The sequence below is a fragment of the Rhinolophus hipposideros genome (genome assembly GCF_964194185.1).
Source record: "Rhinolophus hipposideros genome assembly, chromosome: X".
Taxonomy (NCBI): Eukaryota; Metazoa; Chordata; class Mammalia; order Chiroptera; family Rhinolophidae; genus Rhinolophus; species Rhinolophus hipposideros.
The window spans coordinates 5709855-5731485 of record NC_138046.1 but is presented as its reverse complement, the minus strand read 5'-3'; the positions used below and the strand labels follow the sequence as shown (position 1 = coordinate 5731485).

General features: G+C 39.0%; 1 protein-coding gene across 2 annotated transcripts in view; it reads left to right on the top strand.

Annotated features, from left to right (window-relative positions):
• The window catches only part of BRCC3 (BRCA1/BRCA2-containing complex subunit 3), a 45295-nt gene extending 28977 nt beyond the window's left edge, over positions 1-16318 (top strand). For both annotated transcript variants that reach the window (XM_081042548.1, XM_081042547.1), the window contains 4 exons: positions 9636-9767; positions 10327-10370; positions 13541-13710; positions 14808-16318. In XM_081042548.1, coding sequence (XP_080898674.1) covers positions 9636-9767; positions 10327-10370; positions 13541-13692 — 328 coding nt within the window. In that variant the 3' untranslated portion in view covers positions 13693-13710; positions 14808-16318. The remainder of the gene's footprint in view (positions 1-9635; positions 9768-10326; positions 10371-13540; positions 13711-14807) is intronic.
• The last annotated feature ends 5313 nt before the right edge of the window (positions 16319-21631 follow it).

Below are 21631 nucleotides of genomic sequence, written 5' to 3'. Positions count from 1 at the left end.
TCACAGTGCATATAAAAGTTATGTTTATACTATATGGTAGTCTATGAAGTGTGCAATAGCATTATCTCTGAAAAAAGCAATGTACATAGCCTTGATTAAAAAATAATTCATTGCCAAAAAATGCTAACTATCATCTGAACCTTCAGCGAGTTGTAATCTTTTTGCTGGTGGAGAGGCTTGCCTTCAATTTATAAGAAATGCAGTGTCTGTGAAAGCGCAGTAAAGTGAAGTGCAATAAAACAAGGTCTGCCTGTATTGTTAGAAAGAAAACTCATGTACCTGACCTTATTTTTTCTTCTTTCTAAAGAAGGGTAATAGGCTTGCTTTACTTCTCTGCAACTCTAAGGAATATTTTGTCACCAAAAATGAAGGAATGTTTTAACTGAATAGATTGGAAGGTATGGAAGAAGAAAAGTGAGTTAGACCACTTATTCTCAAATGTGGCTGAACATTGGAATCACCTGAGCAGTTTATAAAATATACTGAGCCAAACAGACAGAAAAGGCTCCATACTATATGATTTTAATGATGTGACATGCCATAAAAGGGAAAATTCTTTTGACAGTAAAAAGAACAATGATTGCCAGGGGTAAGGGAGGAGGCAGGGATGAATAGGGAGCACAGAAGAGTATGATACCATAATGATAGACAAATATCCTTCTATACTTGTGAAAACCCATAGGATGTACAACATCAGGAGTGACCCTAATGTCAAGTATGGACTCGGTGATGATGGTGTATCAATGTTGGCTCATCAGTTGTAACAGATGTTTCACACTGGTGGGGGTGCTGATAATGGGAGAGGCTGTGCCTCTGCGGAGGCAGGGGGATATAGGAAATCTCTGTACCTTCTCTCAATATCCCTGGGTACCTAAGACTGCTCGATTTTTTTTTTAAATACATACACACACTGAATTCCTGGGTCCCTCCCCCAGAGACTGTGACTTTTATAATAGTAAAGAATGAGGCCTGGTGTCATGACTTCTCAAAGAAAGTAGAACTTAAATGTTCTCCCCACAAAGAAAGAACTGGTAATTATCCGATGGATGGAGATGTTAACTAACACGGTGGTGGTAGTCATTTTGCAATATATAAGTGTATTGAATGTTAAACACCTGAAACTTACACAATGTTACATGTCAACCATATCACAATAAAGCTGGGAAAAAGCATATGGTAAAAGAAAAAAAGCAATTACACAATTCGTTGTAGCTGTGATAAGTGCTGTCAGGTAGTTGGGGAACAGTCAAGGAAGTCTTTGCAGAAGAAAGCATTCTTAAGCTGGTTTCTGAGGGGTGAGTGTAAGTTAGCAAAGTAAAAATGGGGCAGGGGGACTCCAGGTAGAGGAAAGGCATGTCAGATGGCCTGAATGGGGCGGAAGTTGTGTGTTTCAACACGGGGGTTCTCAAACTTTGCTGCTCTGGAGATTCCTTTTTTTTTTTTTTTTTTTAATTAATTTTATTGGGGTGACAATTGTTAGTAAATTTACATAGATTTCAGGTGTACAATTCTGTATTACATCGTCTATAAATCCCATTGTGTGTTCACCACCCAGAGTCAGTTCTCCTTCCATCACCATATATTTGATCCCCTTTACCCTCATCACCCACCCCCCACCCCCTTACCCTCTGGTAACCACTAAATTATTGTCTGTGTCTATGAGTTTTTGTTTCTCATTTGTTTGTCTTGTTCTTTTTGGTTTATATACCACATATCAGTGAAATCATAGGGTTCTCTGCTTTTTCTGTCTGACTTATTTCACTTAGCATTATTCTCTCGAGATCCATCCATGTTGTCACAAATGTTCCTATATCATCTTTCCTTAACGCCGAATAGTATTCCATTGTGTATATGTACCACAACTTCTTTATCCATTCATCTATCGAAGGACATTTTGGTTGTTTCCATGTCTTGGCCACCGTAAACAAAGCTGCAATGAACATTGGCGTACACGTGTCTCTATAGAGAAATGCTTTTATATTTTTGGGGTAGATACCCAGGAGAGCGATTGCTGGGTCATATGGTAATTCTATTCGTAATTTCTTGAGGAACCTCCACACTGCCTTCCATAGCGGCTGCACCAGTCTGCATTCCCACCAACAGTGTATGAGAGTTCCTTTTTCTCCACAGCCTCTCCAACACTTGTTACTATTTGTTTTGTTGATGAAAGCCATTCTGACTGGGGTGAGGTGATATCTCATTGTGGTTTTCATTTGCATTTCTCTGATGATTAGCGATGTTGAGCATTTTTTCATATGTCTATTTGCCATTTGTATATCCTCTTTGGAGAAATGTCTCTTCAGGTCCTCTGTCCATTTTTCAATTGGGTTGTTTGTTTTTTTGTTGTTGAGTTTCATGAGTTCCTTGTATATTTTGGATATTAGCCCCTTATCAGAGGAACTGTTTGCGAAAATCTTCTCCCATTCAGTTGGTTGCCTCATTATTTTGTCAATAGTTTCTTTTGCTGTGCAGAAGCTTTTCAGTTTCATATAATCCCATTTGTTTATTTTAGTTTTTACTTCCATTGCCTTTGGAGTCAAATTCATAAAATGCTCTTTGAACCCAAGGTCCATAAGTTTAGTACCTATGTTTTCTTCAATGCAGTTTATTGTGTCAGGTCTTATGCTTAAGTCTTTGATCCATTTTGAATTAATTTTGGTACATGGTGACAGATAGCAGTCCAGTTTCATTCTTTTGCATGTAGCTATCCAATTCTGCCAGCACCATTTATTGAAGAGGCTGTCTTTCCTCCATTGTATGATTCCTTTTTTTTTTTTTTTGCATTTTGAGTGGGTTTTTGTTTTCCATTGTGACTCTTTTTGTTGTTTGTATATTTGAAGGCTGTCATTCCTGTATGTAAATTTTTACCTTCCTGAATTCGTGCAGTTAATTTTACCTTTGATCTTCTAGAGCTTTCCAGATAAATACCATGTCTCATCGGTAAATACTAAGTTGTACTTCTCCAATTCCTGTGCCTCTAATTTATTTATTATGTGTAGCTTCATTGCCTGATATTCCCTTTACAGCATTTAAATGGTAGTGAAAATAGTAGGCATTCTTGCTTTGCTTCTGATCCTTGTGGAAATTTCTGTAGAGTTTTGCCTTTAAGTAACTTTGTGTTCAGGACTAAGGTATACATATTTTCCATATTAAGAAAATATCCATAAATTGCTATTTTCTTATTTTGTTTTTAAATCAGGAATGAGTGTTGAATTCTGTTAAGTTTTTCAGTATCTCTGAAAGCATTATTATGAATTATAAATTATTCATAATTATATAATATATAATTATATAATTATAATTATGAATTATGAATTATGACCGACTTTCTTCTGATATATTAATGTCATGTATTAATAGGTTTCCTACTATTGAACCAAGCTTGCCTTTTTGGAAAAATATCCTCCTAGGTTGTCTTAATGTGGTATCGGGCTGTATTTGCTAATATTTTATTTAGTACTTTTGCATCTATAATCATAATTGATAACTTTTTAGGATTTTTTTTTGGTACTGTGTTTATCAGATTTCGGTATTCCCCTATGAAAGCAACAGGGCCTTTTATTTGAGAGGTAGTTCTTTACATATTTCTTTATTTCTGCTATGGGATTTTTGTAGTGTAGTGGTTGTCACTTCTCTGATGGTGTTAATTTTGGTAAACTGTATTTTCCAAAGAAGTTATATCCATTTTGTCTCATTTTTCATATTTATTTACATAGAGAGCTACCTGCCAGATAGTCTTTTAGCTCTATTCTATTTCATTAGTTCTCTCCTCCTTGTCATTTCATATTTTGCATATCGGTGCTTTTTCCTTTCCCCCCCTTGATTATCTTAGCTAGTGGTATGTCTATTTTATTAATTTCCCCAATCGTTTTTGTTTATTAATTTGATTGTTTTTTTACTCCTGACCTCATTAATTTTTCTTTTATCTTTCGTTATTTCCCTATGTCTTATTTTGGTTATTTTGTTGTGCTTTATCTTAGCATTTGGAGTTTGGAATTTAATTAATATATTTTTAGTTTTTCATTTTTATTGATATGCGCTTAAGGCTATGAATTTCTACTTATCTCTGCTTTACATCCCGTACATGCTGGGATAGTAGTAGTATTTTCATTCTCATTATTTTTTTTAAAGTCCTTTAGTTTTGGTTTTCATTTCATGCACCCATTATGCTCCAGTCTTCCTTCCTCCCAATCTGGGATCTATGCTGTAGCTTTACTAAAAATGGCCCTGCTCCCTAATGCCCTCGGGGTAAAAGCCCAAAACCTGAAGCCTTTCATGGTTGGTTGTTTCTCCTGCCATGCCGTCTTAGTCACATATAGTAAATCCTTACTTAATGCCGTCGATGGGTTCTTGGAAACTGTAACTTTAAGTGAAATGACATATAATGAAACCAATTTGACCATAAGCTAATTGATATCAACAAGTTCCTGGTCACAAAACTATTACCAGACTTCTAAATAAAGACCTGAGCATTCAGTTCCTTTCACTGCATTCTTGATCTTGTAATTTTCAACAACATGTCCTTATCCTGAAACTAGTTTATTTAAAGATGCCTCATTTACTGTTCTGGGTATGTTATTACTGCACAATACTTATAAGCTTTATTATCATTGTCATCTTTCAACATACATATGCAATAGCTGATATTTTTACTGTGCTATTAATATTATTAAATTGTATTATATCTTTTTAAAAGACCTGAAACACTTCTAATATTAAACATTGAAATAAATTTGAGCTTACATGTACATTTAAGAAAGATTGATACAAACAAGTAAGATAATCTTCCAACCCACTTATTTCAGTTCAGGGTCGCAGATGGCCAGAGCCTCTCCTGGCAGCTCAAGGTGCAAGGCGAGGACCTTCCCTGGACAGGACGCCCTTCCATCATGGGGCACATCACACACACACCCACTTACTCCCACTGGGACAATATAGACGTGCCAATTCACCTCACATGTACATGTTTGGGATGTGGGAAGAAACCAGAGTACCCATAGAAAACCATGCGGACATGGGGAGAATGTGCATATACCTCATATACAAAAAATAACTCAACAAGACAAACAAATGAGAAACAAAAACTCATAGACACAGACAATAATTTAGTGGTTACCAGAGGGTAAGGGGGTGGGGGGTGGGTGATGAGGGTAAAGGGGATCAAATATATGGTGATGGAAGGAGACCTGACTCTGGGTGGTGAACACACAATGGGATTTATAGACGATGTAATACAGAATTGTACACCTGAAATCTATGTAAATTTACTAACAATTGTCACCCCAATAAATTTAAAAAATAAAAATAAAAAAAAATAACTCAAAATGGAAGAAAAACCTAAATGTAAGAACCTAAAACTATAAAACTCCTAGAAGAAAACGTGAAAAGCTCACAAGATTGAATTTGGCATTGACTTCTTGGATAGGACACCAAAAGCACAGACAACAAAAGCAAACAGACAAATGAACTACATTAAACTTAAAAAAAAAACAACAACAAAAAACTTGTGCTTCAAAGGACACAATTGAGTGAAAAGGCCTCCTACAGAATGGGGGAAATTTTTGCAAATTATGTATCTTATAAGGGGTTGATAGTCAGAATGTAGAGAATTCCTACAACTCAACAACAGAACAACTCAATTTAAAAGTGGGCAAAGGACTCAAGTATACATTTCTTCAAAGAAGATAGACAAATGGTCCACACACATAAGAGAAGATGCTCAGTATCATTAATTATTAGAGAAATGCAAATCAAAACAACGAGCTACCTCACACTCATTAAGATGTCTATCCAAAACATGGAAAAGAACAAGTGTTTGGTGAGGATGTGAAAAAGTTGGAATCCTTGTGCCCTATTGGTGGGGATATGAAATGGTGCAGCATCTATGGAAAACAATATGGCGGTTCCTTAAAAAAAATTAAAGCTAAAATTATCGTATGGTTCAGCAACCCCTGCTGGGTATATACCCAACAGAATTGAAAGCAGGATCTGAAAGATATTTGCATGCTTGTGTTCATTACAGCATTATTCACAATAATGCTATTTTGAATGGCATTTTGTTAAAAAACTTCCATTTATAAATGTTCACTGTTAGAATATAAAAACAGAACTGATTTTTTTTGTATGTTCTTGTATTCTGCGACCTTGCTAAACTCATACAGATACATAATAGTGTTGTGTGCAAATAGAAACAATAAAACATGTACAAGATTTGTATGCTGAATACTCACAGTGAATCCTAGAGAATGTTTCACGTGCATTCAAGAAGAAGAATGTAAATTTTACTGTTGTTGGGTGTATATATCTGTTGGGTCCAATTAATTTTTTTAATTTATTGGGGTGACAATTGTTAGTGAAATTACATAAATTTCAGGTGTACAATTCTGTATTACATCATCTATAAATCCCACTGTGTGTTCACCACCCAGAGTCAGTTCTCCTTCCATCACCATATATTTGATCCCTCTTACCCTCATCTCCCTCCTCCACCCCCCTTACCCTGTGGTAACCACTAAACTATTGTCTGTGTCTATGAGTTTTTGTTTCTCATTTGTTTGTCTTGTTCTTTTGTTGTTTTTGGTTTATATACCACATATCATAGGGTTCTCTGCTTTTTCTGTCTGACTTATTTCGCTTAGAATTATACTCAAGATTAAACTACGTTGTCACAAATGTTCCTATATCATCTTTTCTTACTGCCAAATAGTATTCCATTGTATATATATATACCACAACTTCTTTATCCATTCATCTATCGAAGGACATTTTGGTTGTTTCCATGTCTGGTCCAATTAATCTATAGTGTTGTTCAGGTCCTCTATTTCCTTATGTTCGATCAGTTATTGAAAGAGGGATATTGGCATCACCTACTATTATTGTGTTGCTGTCAATCTATCTCTTCAACTCTGTCTGTTTTCTTCATATATTTGGAAGCTCTGATGTGGTGTGTAAATATTTATAATTATTTTAACTTCTTGGTTAAGTGACCCTTTCATCCTTATATAATGTCCTGCTTTGTCCTTGTAACAGTTTTTGACTTATAGTCTATTTTGTCTGCTGTAGGTATAGCCCTGCTCTCTTTCAGTTACTATTTGCACAGAATATCTTTTTCTATATTTTCACTTTCAGCCTAAGTGTGACCTTACATCTGAAGTGAGTTTTTTTGTAGATAACATTTAATTGGGTCCTGTTATTTAAATCCATTTCAGCCGATGTACGTCTTGTCTTTAATCGATATTTTTTTTGTTTTATCTGTTTTGTTGTTGATACGGTCGGTGTAATGGTCTTTGGTACCTTCTACATCATAACTGGTAGCAGAATTATCAGTTCACATTAATCCAATTAGGAATTGAGATGATTCAAAGTTGGGCCTCCAGTCCCTGTAAGGGCTGGTCTAATTTTACTCCTAGTATGTATACTGTTGAGGTCCCAATCCAAAGCCTGGAAACATTTTACCAGGGCCTCTCCCCGCCTTGACAGGCCCTGAACCCCAGTTTTGTTGCCCAAGACACAGAAGCCCTTTTGGAAGTTCTCTTCAACTTACCAGCCAATAAGCTTCCTCCTCTGGAATCAGCAGATGCCTTTCCAGGAAGACTGTCTTTGAATGTCAGGCTCATCTCTCTGAAGTTTCCTCCTCTTCAAGACCTTGACCCCACAATTTCTGCTTTGGTACCTATCTAGTAACTTTCAACAGATTCCATTTTATTTGGCCCAGCTATTCTAGTTGCTCTCAACGGGATGATTGGTCTTAACCATCTATTTCATTAGCAGAGGCAGAATCCCTGCTAAGCTTTGGATCTCTACCTACCTAGGTTGGGATTGTAGTTTTGAGTAAACTCACAGAAGCTGTAGCTATTCCCACTAAGAATTTTTGAAGATGTGTGTCCAGTCTCAGTGGACCACTGGAACCATTTGTGCTCATGGTCCTGACAAACTCAGTGGGAAATCCTGGTAAGCAGACTAATAGCAGCAGCATATTGACTTCTTCAGGGTTTCTGGAAAAGTCAGTAATAACAGTCACTGTGTATGACTTCAAAGGACCTTCTGCAAACCACAAACAGCTGCTATGTACTCTTACATGACTTTCTCCCTGATAACTTGGATGTTGGGAAGGGAGAGGTGCTTGTTATCCTTCATTATTTGTGTTCTGTTGACGCACACTTTGTGGTATGGGGCCCAGAAACATTCTGCTCGGTAGGAAAGGGAGAGGGGAGCTAGATCTTATGCTGCTATATCCCCGTGTGCTAATGTGGTCCCATAAGGCCAGGGGCCCTCAGCCTGGTTGCTCCACTGAACCTTCTGATAGGTGGAGTTTAGCTGTATTTGGGGTGAGAAGTAGGTTGGCTTTGGTAGCAAGCATATCTGTTTCTCCCACACTAGCATGGAAATGCAAGTATTTGTGAATTTCTTACCTATTTCCTCCCAGGAGAGTGAATAGGAAGTGAGGGCCACTGGTGAACACTGAGTTAGAACAAGCAAACATTTAGATGAGTAATCTCATCTATGTAATGAATCTAATGGAGTTATTGAAGAGTCTGCCAGTCCTCTTCTCCAGGCTTTGTGATCAATGTGTTCAACCTCACTGGCAACTTCCTGACTGAAAATGGTGTTAAATAGCGATTACCCTTGTCTGGAGAGCAAGCATAAGAGCCTTGGGCTCTGAAGGCTTCTGTTAAGTTTACAGAATTGGCCTCAGATTTTCTATGATGCTAGAAAATACTGACCCTGCAAATGTGCTTTTAATTTTCTCGCCTGGTGAACTCAGTTTGAACTCTATCCACTTTGAAGTTGAGATACTAAATGAATTACAGGAATGTTTAACCTTTGAAGTATGCCATACGCCCAAATTTCTATTATTAGAACTCTAGAGAACTTCTCATTATGACAACTCAGCATTAAAAACTGAGCCACTTCTTGGTATATATTCAAAGGCAATGAAATCTGGAGCTCAAAATGATATCTGCACTCCCATGTTCGTTGCAGCATTATTCACAATAACTAAGATACTAAAACAACCTACATGGCTGTCAGTGGACAAGAGGATAAATAAAATGTGGTGTGTGTTTATGTGTGTGTATATAGACATACCATTTGCAACATTATGGATAAACCTGGAGAACATTATGCTAAGTGAAATAAGCCAGGCACAGAAAGATAAATATTGCATGTCTCACTTATATGTGGAATCTCAACTAGTCAAATTCATAGAAGCAGAGAGTAGCATGGTGGTTGCCAGGGGCGGGGTGATGGAGGAGAAAATGAGGAAGTGTTAGCCAAAGGGTACAGTTTCAGGATGAATGAGTTCTGGAAATCTAATGTTCAACATGGCAGCTGCAGTTAACAATAATGTATTATAGACTTGGAATTTGCTAAGAAAGTAAATCTTAAGTGTTTTCACCACAAAAAGGGGTCACTGTGTGAGGTGATGGATATGTTAATTAGCTTGAGTGCAGTGATCATTTCACAAGACATATATATCAAAATATCAATTTGTAAACCGTATGTCTGTATATATGTACACACACACATATATACGTATATATATATATGTGTGTGGGTAAAATTCCTCCTTGTCAGTTATACCTGAATAAAGCTGGAAACAAACAAAACAGTGACCTGAATTGGTTGTCTTGCAGGTACGAGAGAATTGAAATCCCAATCCACATCGTACCTCATGTAACCATTGGAAAAGTGTGCCTTGAATCAGCAGTGGAGCTGCCCAAAATCCTGTGCCAAGAGGAGCAGGATGCGTATCGGAGGATCCACAGGTAGGGACCTTCCACGCTCCCGGGCGCCGCTTCGCAGGCCCAGGCGCTGTTCTCCTCTTCTGTCCTTTCCTCTTCAGCAAGTCAACTCTGCAGCGCCTTCCCTGTCACTTGTCTGTGACAATGCTTTACCGCGGTTTCCAACCACAGCGTCCCTCACACTGCATGCTAACAGTCTCTTAACGTGTGTTTATCACATTGGAACCTTCAAGGGCAAAGACACTTTTTTGGTTGTAAAAAAAAAAATCAGCTATACAGTATCTTACTTAGTCGCCCTGTAGCCACGCACTGGGTCTTGCCCAATAAATGTGTACTGTGTGAAGGCTTCAATGAGAGACAGTAACTTCAAAATTATCTCTGAGTTCTCTCGAAGTTCTGCATAAAATCACATCTTAAAAATCATGAAAACTGTAACAATACTGGGAATTTAAATTATGCATATTCATCTAATGCAGATGGCAGAGGTCTGGTGCAGTTGATCGTTTTGTTATGTGGTCTGTGACCATTTTGTTTTCACTTCACTGCTGCTTTGTTACTCACCTAAACTATTTTATCCCTTTAGCCTTACACATCTGGACTCAGTAACCAAGATCCATAATGGCTCAGGTAAGATTGTTTTTCTTGAGTATAGGCGGTGATCTCTGAAATACTTAGCTGACAGAAGCTGATTTTGTTTAAGTGATTGAAGTGATGGGTACAAGTTATGCTTAAGTTTCCTTTCCCAAGAGCTTTGCCATACATTCATCTTGCTCTCAACTTTTCTGTTCAGAGCCGTGGACCCTTGAATAATCTAAATGCTACCTTGAGTAAGACTGCAGGAAGGACAGGAACAAGCTTTATGATAGGCCTCGTCAGTGGTGTGCTGGGACATGTTTAACAACCAGTTCTCGGAGGGGGGAGGGCCCTGACTTGGTGCATTTGCCAGTTGCCCTGGTATAATACCCCTATCATGGCAGGTTTTAAACAAGTAATATGGCCTCAGTCAGATCACATGCTTCCTGAAATTTCAACAGTTGGCTCTTATGAGCTGGTCTAAGCTGGTTCTAGCATACCACTAGCAGCCTATTGTGGTGCGAGTTGAAAGAGATGGACAGACAGAAGGATCAAAGGAGGGCGTAAGGGAAGAAATCCTTTCGTGTCAATAGATATAGAAGGAATTCCTATACAAGGCCCAGGGACAGCAAGCTCAATACGATTTACAAAATTACTTTTCCCCCACATATATACCTACCCACCCACATTTCCTGTGTAACCTTGACTCCCAGGCCATTCTGTGCAATCTTCCCTAGTGGCTGGCAAAGTCACCAATGAAGAAAAAGGGGGAGGCCTTCAAGTGTTACAAGCAAATACTCTGAGAGGAAAAGGAGAGAGAGATGGCGTAGTGTATCTGTCTCATTGTTTCTATCTGAAAGTAAAACATGACAAAGAGTTTAAAGTTGGTCATATATAAAATGTAGCGAGACTCTAAAGGCAAAGCAATTTAAGTCAGAAGTGGACAAATAAATCAGCAGAACTGAACAGAGCCCCCCAAATTGGCCCATGTATATAGAAGAATTTATATTTAAGGAAGATGTTGCTTCAAATCGGTAAAAAAGGATGAATTATTCACTAAACAGTATTGGGACAGTTCATTTGTTTATTCATTCAAGAAACGTTTGAGTGCCTACTCTCAGGCACTAGTCTAGGCACTGGGATACTGTGCTGAACAAGAGAGACAGTTTTCACCTTCCTGGACTTATATTCATTTGTTTCCATTTGGAGGAAAATTCAATTCCTACCTAACATCCTACACAAAAACAAATTTCAGATAGATTTAAACATTTAGCGTTCAATATGGTGTATCACTTTGGGAAAGAGGTCAGCAATTACAGTGACCGAATGGCCCAACAGCAGTTCCTCTCCTAGGCATATACCCCAAAGAGTTGAAAACATGTGTTCAAATAAAACTGTGCACGGGAATGTTCCTAGCAGCACGATTCACAATAGCCGAAGAGTGGAAACACCCAAGTGTCTGTCTGTGGATAAGTGGACAAAGCGTGAGCCATCCACACAATGGACATCCGTTCAGCAACAAAAAGAACAGCTACTGATACGTGAACAACCTGGACGAATCTCCAGAGCAGTATGACAACTGGAAGAAGCATCACACAAAATGCTGCCTACTCTGCCGTTCCACTTACATGAAATTCAAGACTAGGCAAAACTAACCTTTGGTGACAGCAAGCTCATTAGTAGCTGCTGGGGCCAGAGGTGAAGGGGCTTTGACTGTGAAAGGAGCTACAGAGGAGCCTCGGGGCTGATGGAAACTATCCCTACCCTGATCGGGAGTGGTACCCAGCAGTACGCATTTGTCAAAACTCATTGAGCTGAACACTTACAATGAGGTCATATTATTCTCTGTAAATTATACCCCTGTGAAGCTCATTTTTAAGAGGAAAAAAAATACAGGAGTTAAATATAAGAGGATAGTTCTCAAAGTCTGGAGAGGTAATGGCTTAAGTATAATCTGAAACCCTGAACTCACAAAAGAAAAGACTAAATAAGAATTAAGACTTTCACAGACCCCTACCAAAAAATCAAATTATTCACAGTAATCTTTAAAAGAAGTGTGGATTAAGGGAAAATAATCAATTTTTCACATTTTCTTTTGACAAAGATTAAATTGAGAGAGAAATACGTGAGGATGTGGGAAAAATGAAAACTCCCATGTACTGTTCCTGGAGATACCATTTGGCACAATCTGGAAACTACTGGATAATCAGTTTTAAAATATACATGGACTTCAATATAGCAATTCCACTTCTACGAATGTATCCATGAAAAGCTTGTAGGACAAGTGGGCAAAATTAAATTTAAAGGGGAATTAATCGCAGTCTTTGAAATAGCAAAAAATTGGATGCCGCCGAAAGGTGCATCAATACAGGATTTACTAAATTGGCACATTTATTCTTTTGAATATTGTGTAGCCCTTCAGAAGGAAAACTAGATTTTTACTGACACAGAAAGATGACTATGGACTATCATCTGGGGAAAAAGTAACATCCACAACCATACAGTCTTTATTCAAAAGTATACACACACACGTATACACACACACACACACACACACACACACACATATATGTATACCTATATTTTGGAAGGTATACACCACAGTATTACAGTGGCCATTCTCAGTAAGTCATGTAATATGAGAGAAAAAGATATTTCCATTAGGTGGAATTTGTTTTAAAAAGAGTGCCATCGACATCGAATCCTGGTCTCACCGTGAGTGGAACATTCACAGTAAAAGGCATGAAAGATGATAAGTCCCTTACGTTTCATCTCTCTGGTGTTTCCTCATTTTAAAAGGGAGGGTTGAATCAATATACTGATTTTTTTCAATGTACATAGCATTTCTTAGGCAGTTTTCCTACTGGACTTGCGGGAAACTAAGTTGCAGAAGGCAGAATTCTACCTCTCTAGGAAGTTATGGTCATTTACACTGGGCTGGGGAAAGAAACCTTCTGTAGCTCTTAGCGCTTTTGCCTAAGGGAGTAAAGAGCTGGTCTTCTGCTCTCTGCTTACCCAGGCTCCCTTATGGCTTATGGATCCAGGGATGCTCACGATGGCCTCAGAATAGGTATCTTTGCTTGGCTGTTCTGTCTTTCCACTGGCTGGCCTGTCCTACTTACCGCACTTTTTCTACTTCGGCTTCCAACCCCTTCTTTCTGTGCTCACAGCTGGGGGGCTTTTGGTGGTGGAGTGTTGTCTCATCTGTGTTTTTCCTATTGAAGTGTTTACCAAGAATCTGTGCAGTCAGATGTCAGCAGTCAGCGGGCCTCTCCTACAGTGGTTGGAGGACAGACTGGAGCAAAACCAGCAGCATTTGCAGGAGTTGCAACAAGAAAAGGAAGAGCTTATGCAAGAACTTTCTTCTCTAGAATAAAGTGGGAGACAAAATGGGGTAAAAAAATCTTTTTTTTCAATGGTCTGAAAATTCACACACCTCGTGTGTAGGCAGACAATGGAATAGCTCTTTTTATATCCCAAGGGAGGAGTTTTATGCATGGACTAAACACAAGATGTCTTCCTAAAAGCTTCATTGGGGTTTAATGAACCTTCCTACGTACCTGTAACTGGCCCACAAAGGGCATATGCAAGATGATTTAAGTAGAATGTGAAAGGTTTTTGTTTTGTTTTTCTAAAGGCTATGGAAGATACACTGGCAAGGACAACCTGCAACAAGATGTCTGGGGAGTTTATTTATTTTAAATGTTTATTTTCTCCTTGTTTAACTTGGAAATCTTTATTTCCATTTTCAGATACACTCACTCCCTAAAATAAGCTAAAGGAAGGAGAGTAATGTTTCAGTTTGGCAGCTCCAATGTTTATGATGGACAAGTAAATAAGTACACAAGGGTTAGTTATGTCTTCCTTCTTGATCTCTGAATTATGTATTCTGAGATACCTACCATGTTGAAGCTACGTGGGTGCCTTTCTAACCAAATAGATGAGTTCTATCATGTTTGACTGTCAAGCAAATTTGTATGGAGCAGATCCTATTTACCTAGGAACTTCCTGTAACATAAATGTTTTTTCCAGAAATATTTAGGATTTAGGATGTAACAAAAATCATACTTCAAAAAGTTCTGTCACATTAGTCTTACTATGTGTAACCACAAACGGTAAGTATGTCTTCAGAAAAGAGTCAAGCCTGTTTCATACTAGGAATTAAAGTGGGAATTGGAGGAGGTGGAAAGAAAGAAAACAAAGAGAGCCTCAATCTCAACAACAGTGACAAAGGATTGTGGGGTTTTTTTTCCTTATTCCTCCTTAGATTATTGTTTTTCATATTTCAAAGTGTGGTCCAGAACCACCTGCACCAGAATCACATGGAAGCCAAAATTCATCTCTGGGAGTGGAACCCAGATATTTTCATGAACTCCCCAGATGATCCAAAGGCATACTAAAGGTTGAAAACTGTTACCGTAGGGCATATGCAGTGAAATGCGATTATTTTCCATAGCCACAGCTCTTCTCTATTCTTTTCTTTCCCTATAGGAAGGATGAAAATATCCAGGTGTAAAATGAATTAAGCTAAATCAATTTTGAAGAAAAAGTTGGAGGATTCACATTACCTGACTTCAAGACTTACTATAAAGCTAGAGTAATCAAGATGGTATGGTATATACCCAACTGATTTTGACGAAGGTACAGAAGCAGCTCAATGGAGGAAGGATAGTGTTTTCAACAAATTATGCTGGAGTAATTGGACATCCATAGGCGACAAAAAAAGAAAGAAAGAAAGAACATTGACCGAAACTGCATACCTTATACAAAAATTAACTCAAAATGTATCATGGACTTAGATGTAAGATATAAAACTATAATGTTTTTAGAAATAAAATCATGGAAATATCTTGGACCTTGGGCTAGGCAACAAGTTTTCGGCCTTCACCCCAAGAGTACAATCCTAAAAGGAAAAAGTTGATATATTGAACTTCATCAAAATGAAAAACTTTTGCTCTACAAAAAAATTAACAGGAGGAAGAGAATTAACAAACAATCTAATTAGAAAATGAGCAAAAGACATAAGGACATTTCATTAAAGGATATATGGATGACAAACAAGCACAAGAAAAGATGTTGAACTTCATTAGTCATCAGGGAATGGAAATTAAAACCACAATGATTTACGTCTACTTTTCAGAATGGGTAAAATAAAAATATTGAAAATACTAGATGCTGGTGAGCATACAAACTGGATCTTTCATGCATGGCTGATAGGAATGTAAAATGATATAGCCACTCAGGAAAAAAGTTCAGAAATGTTAACAAACTTAAACATACACATACCACATGACTTAGTAGTTGAACTCCTGGTCATTTATCACAGATAAATGAAAACCTACGTGGTATGAAAACTTATACACAGATGTCCTTAGCAGTTTTATTTGTAATAAGCTGGAAGCAACTCAGATATCCTGCAATTGAGTGGCTAAACCACCTATCCATACCATGGAATACTACTCTTCAATGAAAAGGAACAGACTATTGATACAACTTGGATGGACCTCAAGGATAATATGATAAATGAAAAAAGCCAGTCTCAAAAGGTCACATTCTATATGATTGGATTTATATAACATTCTTGAAATGACAAAATTAGAGAAATGAAGAACAGATTAATGGTTGCCAGGGATAGGGACTGGAGGGGGTGTGGGATATGTGTGACTATCAATGGATAACACAATGAATTCCTTTGTGCTGATGGAACAGTTCTGTATCTTGATTATGGTATTGATTAAATGAATTTATATCTGCTAAAATGACACAGACTCACACCCACAAATGAAGGCATGTAACATCAGGTGAATCTGAATAAGTCTGCAGTCTAGTAAGGAGTATTGTACCATTTTCAATATGTTGGTTTTGAAGTTGTACTATACTTAAGTAAGCTCTCATTACTGGGGGAAACTGGGCGAAGGGTACATGGGACCCACTGTACTATTTTTGCAACTTCCTGTAAGTCTATAATTATTGCAAAATAAAAAAATGTAAGCACTAAATAAGGTACTAGGAGTTATGGTACTTATTTTATGAAATAAGAAAAGAGTGATAAAGAAAAAGATCTGTTGGGAGTAAAATGGTTTGAATATTTTTACAGGCCAACCCTGAGCATGTACATACCCCTTTCCCTTTCTGGGCCATTTTTTTGGTTTATAAGGTTAAAGTAGATGACCACCCAGGTTCCTTTTAGCTCAGTGTTCAGTCTTTAAAGGTGTTAAGCATCACAAGGAACAGTGATGTCAACAAGATGTGTCATTACTTTCCCACCTGCACCTATCTGGCTTACGTTTACACAATCTACTGCATCTGCACACACCCCTGTATCCCCTTCTGGTCAGCAGAGTCTCTGTTTTCAATCACAATCCACAGATTCTCTGATGGGAACAATTTACACTTGCTTTTGGTTTTCTTGTCTCCTATTCGATCAACTCATTGCATTCTGACCTCTGCCCACATCACTCCATTCAAACCACTCCTGCCAAAGTCATCAATGACCTCCACATAGTGAAAGTCAATAGATGCTTTTCCTGTCCTTAATGAATCTCTCAGTATTGACACAATTGGCCAGTGTTGTTTGAAACCTATCTCTTGGCTTATGCAATTCTACTCTTTTCTGATTTTTCTCTTTGGCAGTTTCTTCTCAAATTCATTCATAGGCTTCTCTATCTTTGCTTGCCTATAAGCAGCTGACAGATAAATCTGTGTCTCCATCCAGACCTGAATCTGAACTCCAGACCTACATTTCTACTTGTCAACTACATATTTCCACTTGGCTGTATTAATGGCACATCAGCCAGCAATTGGTTACATTAAACACATAAGTTTTAATAAACACAAGTAAATTGAGCAAATAAGTAAATATATTGAGGAAAAGGGGAGCTAGGTTTCTCAGTGTCAGAGAAATGATTTACAAACATGAAAGGGGGGAGGGTACAATGAACCTCATATTATTGACGGAAGTATTAATATGAACTTTTTCAAAGGAAACAAAATTATACATGCACAGATAGAGATATGTACATACATACATACCTTTTCTTGCTCTGTCCACCAAAAGAGACTAGAAGAAGTGATACCTTGGTAGCCATAAGCACATGTAACACCCAAATATTGGTTCTCAAATACTGTTCTTTTTTTTTTTTTTTTTTTTTAATTTATTTATTTTTTTAATTAATTTTATTGGGGTGACAATTGTTAGTAAATTTACATAGATTTCAGGTGTACAATTCTGTATTACATCGTCTATAAATCCCATTGTGTGTTCACCACCCAGAGTCAGTTCTCCTTCCATCACCATATATTTGATCCCCTTTACCCTCACCACCCACCCCCCACCCCCTTACCCTCTGGTAACCACTAAATTATTGTCTGTGTCTATGAGTTTTTGTTTCTCATTTGTTTGTCTTGTTCTTTTTGGTTTATATACCACATATCAGTGAAATCATAGGGTTCTCTGCTTTTTCTGTCTGACTTGTTTCACTTAGCATTATTCTCTCGAGATCCATCCATGTTGTCACAAATGTTCCTATATCATCTTTCCTTAACGCCGAATAGTATTCCATTGTGTATATGTACCACAACTTCTTTATCCATTCATCTATCGAAGGACATTTTGGTTGTTTCCATGTCTTGGCCACCGTAAACAAAGCTGCAATGAACATTGGCGTACACGTGTCTCTATAGAGAAATGCTTTTATATTTTTGGGGTAGATACCCAGGAGAGCGATTGCTGGGTTATATGGTAATTCTATTCGTAATTTCTTGAGGAACCTCCACACTGCCTTCCATAGCGGCTGCACCAGTCTGCATTCCCACCAACAGTGTATGAGAGTTCCTTTTTCTCCACAGCCTCTCCAACACTTGTTACTATTTGTTTTGTTGATGAAAGCCATTCTGACTGGGGTGAGGTGATATCTCATTGTGGTTTTCATTTGCATTTCTCTGATGATTAGCGATGTTGAGCATTTTTTCATATGTCTATTTGCCATTTGTATATCCTCTTTGGAGAAATGTCTCTTCAGGTCCTCTGTCCATCAAATACTGTTCTTCACTAAAGGTAACCGGCTGCACCCCTCCCCCCCCCACACCACCACCACGTGAGAAATGTCTGGTTCCAAGGATGGGGCAGAAAGTGTGAGATATGCTGAGCTCATCTTTTTGAGACATAAAGGACATGGGTCCAACCCGAAAAGGGTTCCCATTGGCCAAATCTGGGACAATTTGTGTATCAAAATAATGAGAGTAAAGGATTATAACCCTTTGAATAACATAAGAGTCTGAATCTGCACTGATAAAAAGAAATGTTTAGATCAGGAGGAAAGAAAGTTCTTTAAGTACAAACCAAGTAGTAAATGTAGAAGGAACGATGAAATAAGGAATCCGCCTTTGGGTAATCATAATAGTGGCTGATTCAGGTGGGAGTTATCAGTGGCTGCTAAGGCAGATTGATGGGTATGTTGCCATGCTGAAGGCTGATGGGAAGAAAAGCAGGATTGAATAATAATGATAATATAATAATAATAGAAAAGCAGGTTTATTCAGAATACCTGCATTCTGGGAGGAATTCTGGGAAGCCACTGTCCAAAGACCACCCCATACCCCCACTCCCCCACCTCCCACCCAGCAAGGCCAAAAGGTTTTCTAAGCAGGTAAGGGGAGACAGAAGAAAGGAGAGGGGAAGTTAGGCAATTCCTGGAAAAAGACGCTTCCCAGAGACTGGTGTGTTTCAGGGATAGGAGTGGAACTTATGCAGATACAAAAACATCTTTCAAGTCTTGGAGGTTTCCTTGAGGAAGCAGGGCTATTGAACCTGGTATGCATATGGTCTGGAGTAAATAGAACCATTGACACTGGTATGCATAGTAAATGTATGGTAATCAGAGTCATTAAGGCTTGGGGGAGGGAGGGGGGGCAAAGAAAAACTTTCAAAAAGTCCCAAGCTAAACTACACTGTAAAATCGAATTATACTAGAAGTTTAAATCTCAAAATAGAAGACACAGTGTCTCCCTTACAGTTGGAGGTTTAACTATCAAGGACGTGAAAAATAGGAAAAGGCCAAGGAGTTTCCCCAGACTGAGAGATTTAAGACATGAAAACTAATGTACATTTGTGTTCCTGTATTGGATTTTGGACAAGAAAGGAAAAAGAAATTGTTAGGACAGTGCAATATTTGTTTGTTTGTTTTAATTTTGGGGGGGAATATTGGGCAACAGTGTGTTTCTCCAGGGCCCATCAGCTCTAAGTCAAGTCGTCCTTCAATCTAGTTGTACAGGGCGCAGCTCAGCTCCAAGTCCAATTGTCGTTTTCAATCTTTAGTTGCAGGGTGCACAGCCCACCATCCCATGTGGGAATGGAACCGGCAACCTTGTTGAGAACTCGCTCTCTAATCAACTGAGCCATCCGGCCGCCCCTCCGGAGGCTCAGCGACAGCTTGTTGTCTTCAATCTAGTTGTGAAGGGTGCAGCTCACTGGCCCATGTGGGAATTGAACGGGCAACCCTGTTGTTCAGAGCTCGCACTCTAACCACTGAGCCATCCGGCCACCCCCAGGACAGTGCAATATTTGAATGGGGCCTTTGGATTGGATTGTAGTGTTGTATTCCCTAATTTGGAGGGATATGTGTATAGGACAACAGCTCTGCCATGGTGTCCTGGTGCCCATATGGTATCCACATATGCCACACAGGCAAGGCTTGAACTACAGCTGATCTGAGTATTGGTAGAACAACCTGAGGTCCTCCTGTTACATGACAGGATGGAGACCTAAAAAGAACTTCTCTGAGGCCATCTGCCACCCACCTCCCTACCTCCTGTCATGAGCCAGTTCCTCATTGCCTCCTGGGCTCTAATGAGGTAAAAGGGTCACTCACTGCCTCACCCCTTTCAGGGCATAAATGTAGATGATAAAACCGCTCAGCTGTAGTCTAGCGGAGGCTCCTCAAAAATGGGGTGTCTCACAATTCACAATGCAGTCATCTAGCCTCTTTCATTTAATTTTTGTCAATTTTGGTGTGTGGGACAAAGACCACAGGGAGCTGGTACCTTTGGTTTCTCTTTCGTTTGCTGACTATGTAAGCAACAAACTGAATCTTAAAAAGGCTTCTGTGACTTAACCAGCCAAATCTGTCAGTCTTGTGGTTGTGCTTGACAAATCTGCTCCAGTTCAGATGCCCTTTTAAAAGATAAATAGGGCCAGGTTAGGAGATAAGATAGACCCCCAAGGATCTGGTAGCACCTAAGTGTTGAGTGAAAGCCGGGTGATTTAGCCCCCCCCCCCCCACACATGCTCAGAGGCTACATGGTCTGGGTTAGAGGATATAAAAGGACTGCCCGGGATCCAATAGCATATGCTACCTGTTGATATATATTTGGTAGGTAAGCAGCAGGAAGTAGGACTGAAACAAGCCATCTAATTGGAGCCTTAGCTGCCATTAAAAGTTCATTTGTTATAGCTCACAGAAGGCCACTTAAAATCAAGAGTCAAAGCAGTGCTTGCTGGTTTGAGCAGCTTTGCAGCCGCCCCTAAATTGCTCCCTCCTTTACCTTAACTTTGGCAACTTTAAGAGAAGAAACTTCAGTCAACTTCCAGAATATCAGTATGAGGAGATCTGCAGACCCACTCCCCAGTGAAACTGGTGAAAATTATTTGTAAGAAGAAATTAAAGTCTCTGGAAGTATTCCTAAGGGCAAACAGCAAGTCAAAAATATTCAAGAAAATCTAAAAAATTGGTAAGCATCTCCAGTATTTGAACTGAGAACAGCCCCCTTCTTCCCTTCACCCAGCTTAGAGAGGAGACTCCACTGCAGAATGGTGTAGCCAAGAACACAGGGTTCCCTACCCCCAGCTCCCAGTTGCAAGGCTTTCTTCCCAGAAGGAGCAGGACTTCAGCATTTCTCATCCTGCCCCTTGGTACCTGTTGCTGAGGCTAAGTCCCAGGCAAAAGCAGTTGAGAGGTGGGGGCTCTCTTCTCTCATCTAGCTTTCACTCATAGGATGGAGACTCTAAATTGGACATGGTTCACTGAGAGTACTGGGTCCCAGATAACCCTTGCCCCAGCTCATGAGGTGGTGGTTCCATACCAGGAGAGGCAAGCTGAAAGGACCTTAGGCTACTGCCCCCTCATCCACTGACTGCTCACCTCCTGGGGGGAGGGTAGGGGGTGTCACTCAGAGAGAAGCTTGCCATTGTCCCTATCCTCTGGTCCAAAGGCCTGGCTCAGAGATTTTGCCTAGGAGGAGAAATAGACTATAAAACAGTTAGCTCCTAATCTCTCCCCAGAAGAACTGACTTCATTTGCAACAGAATGTGAAGTTCA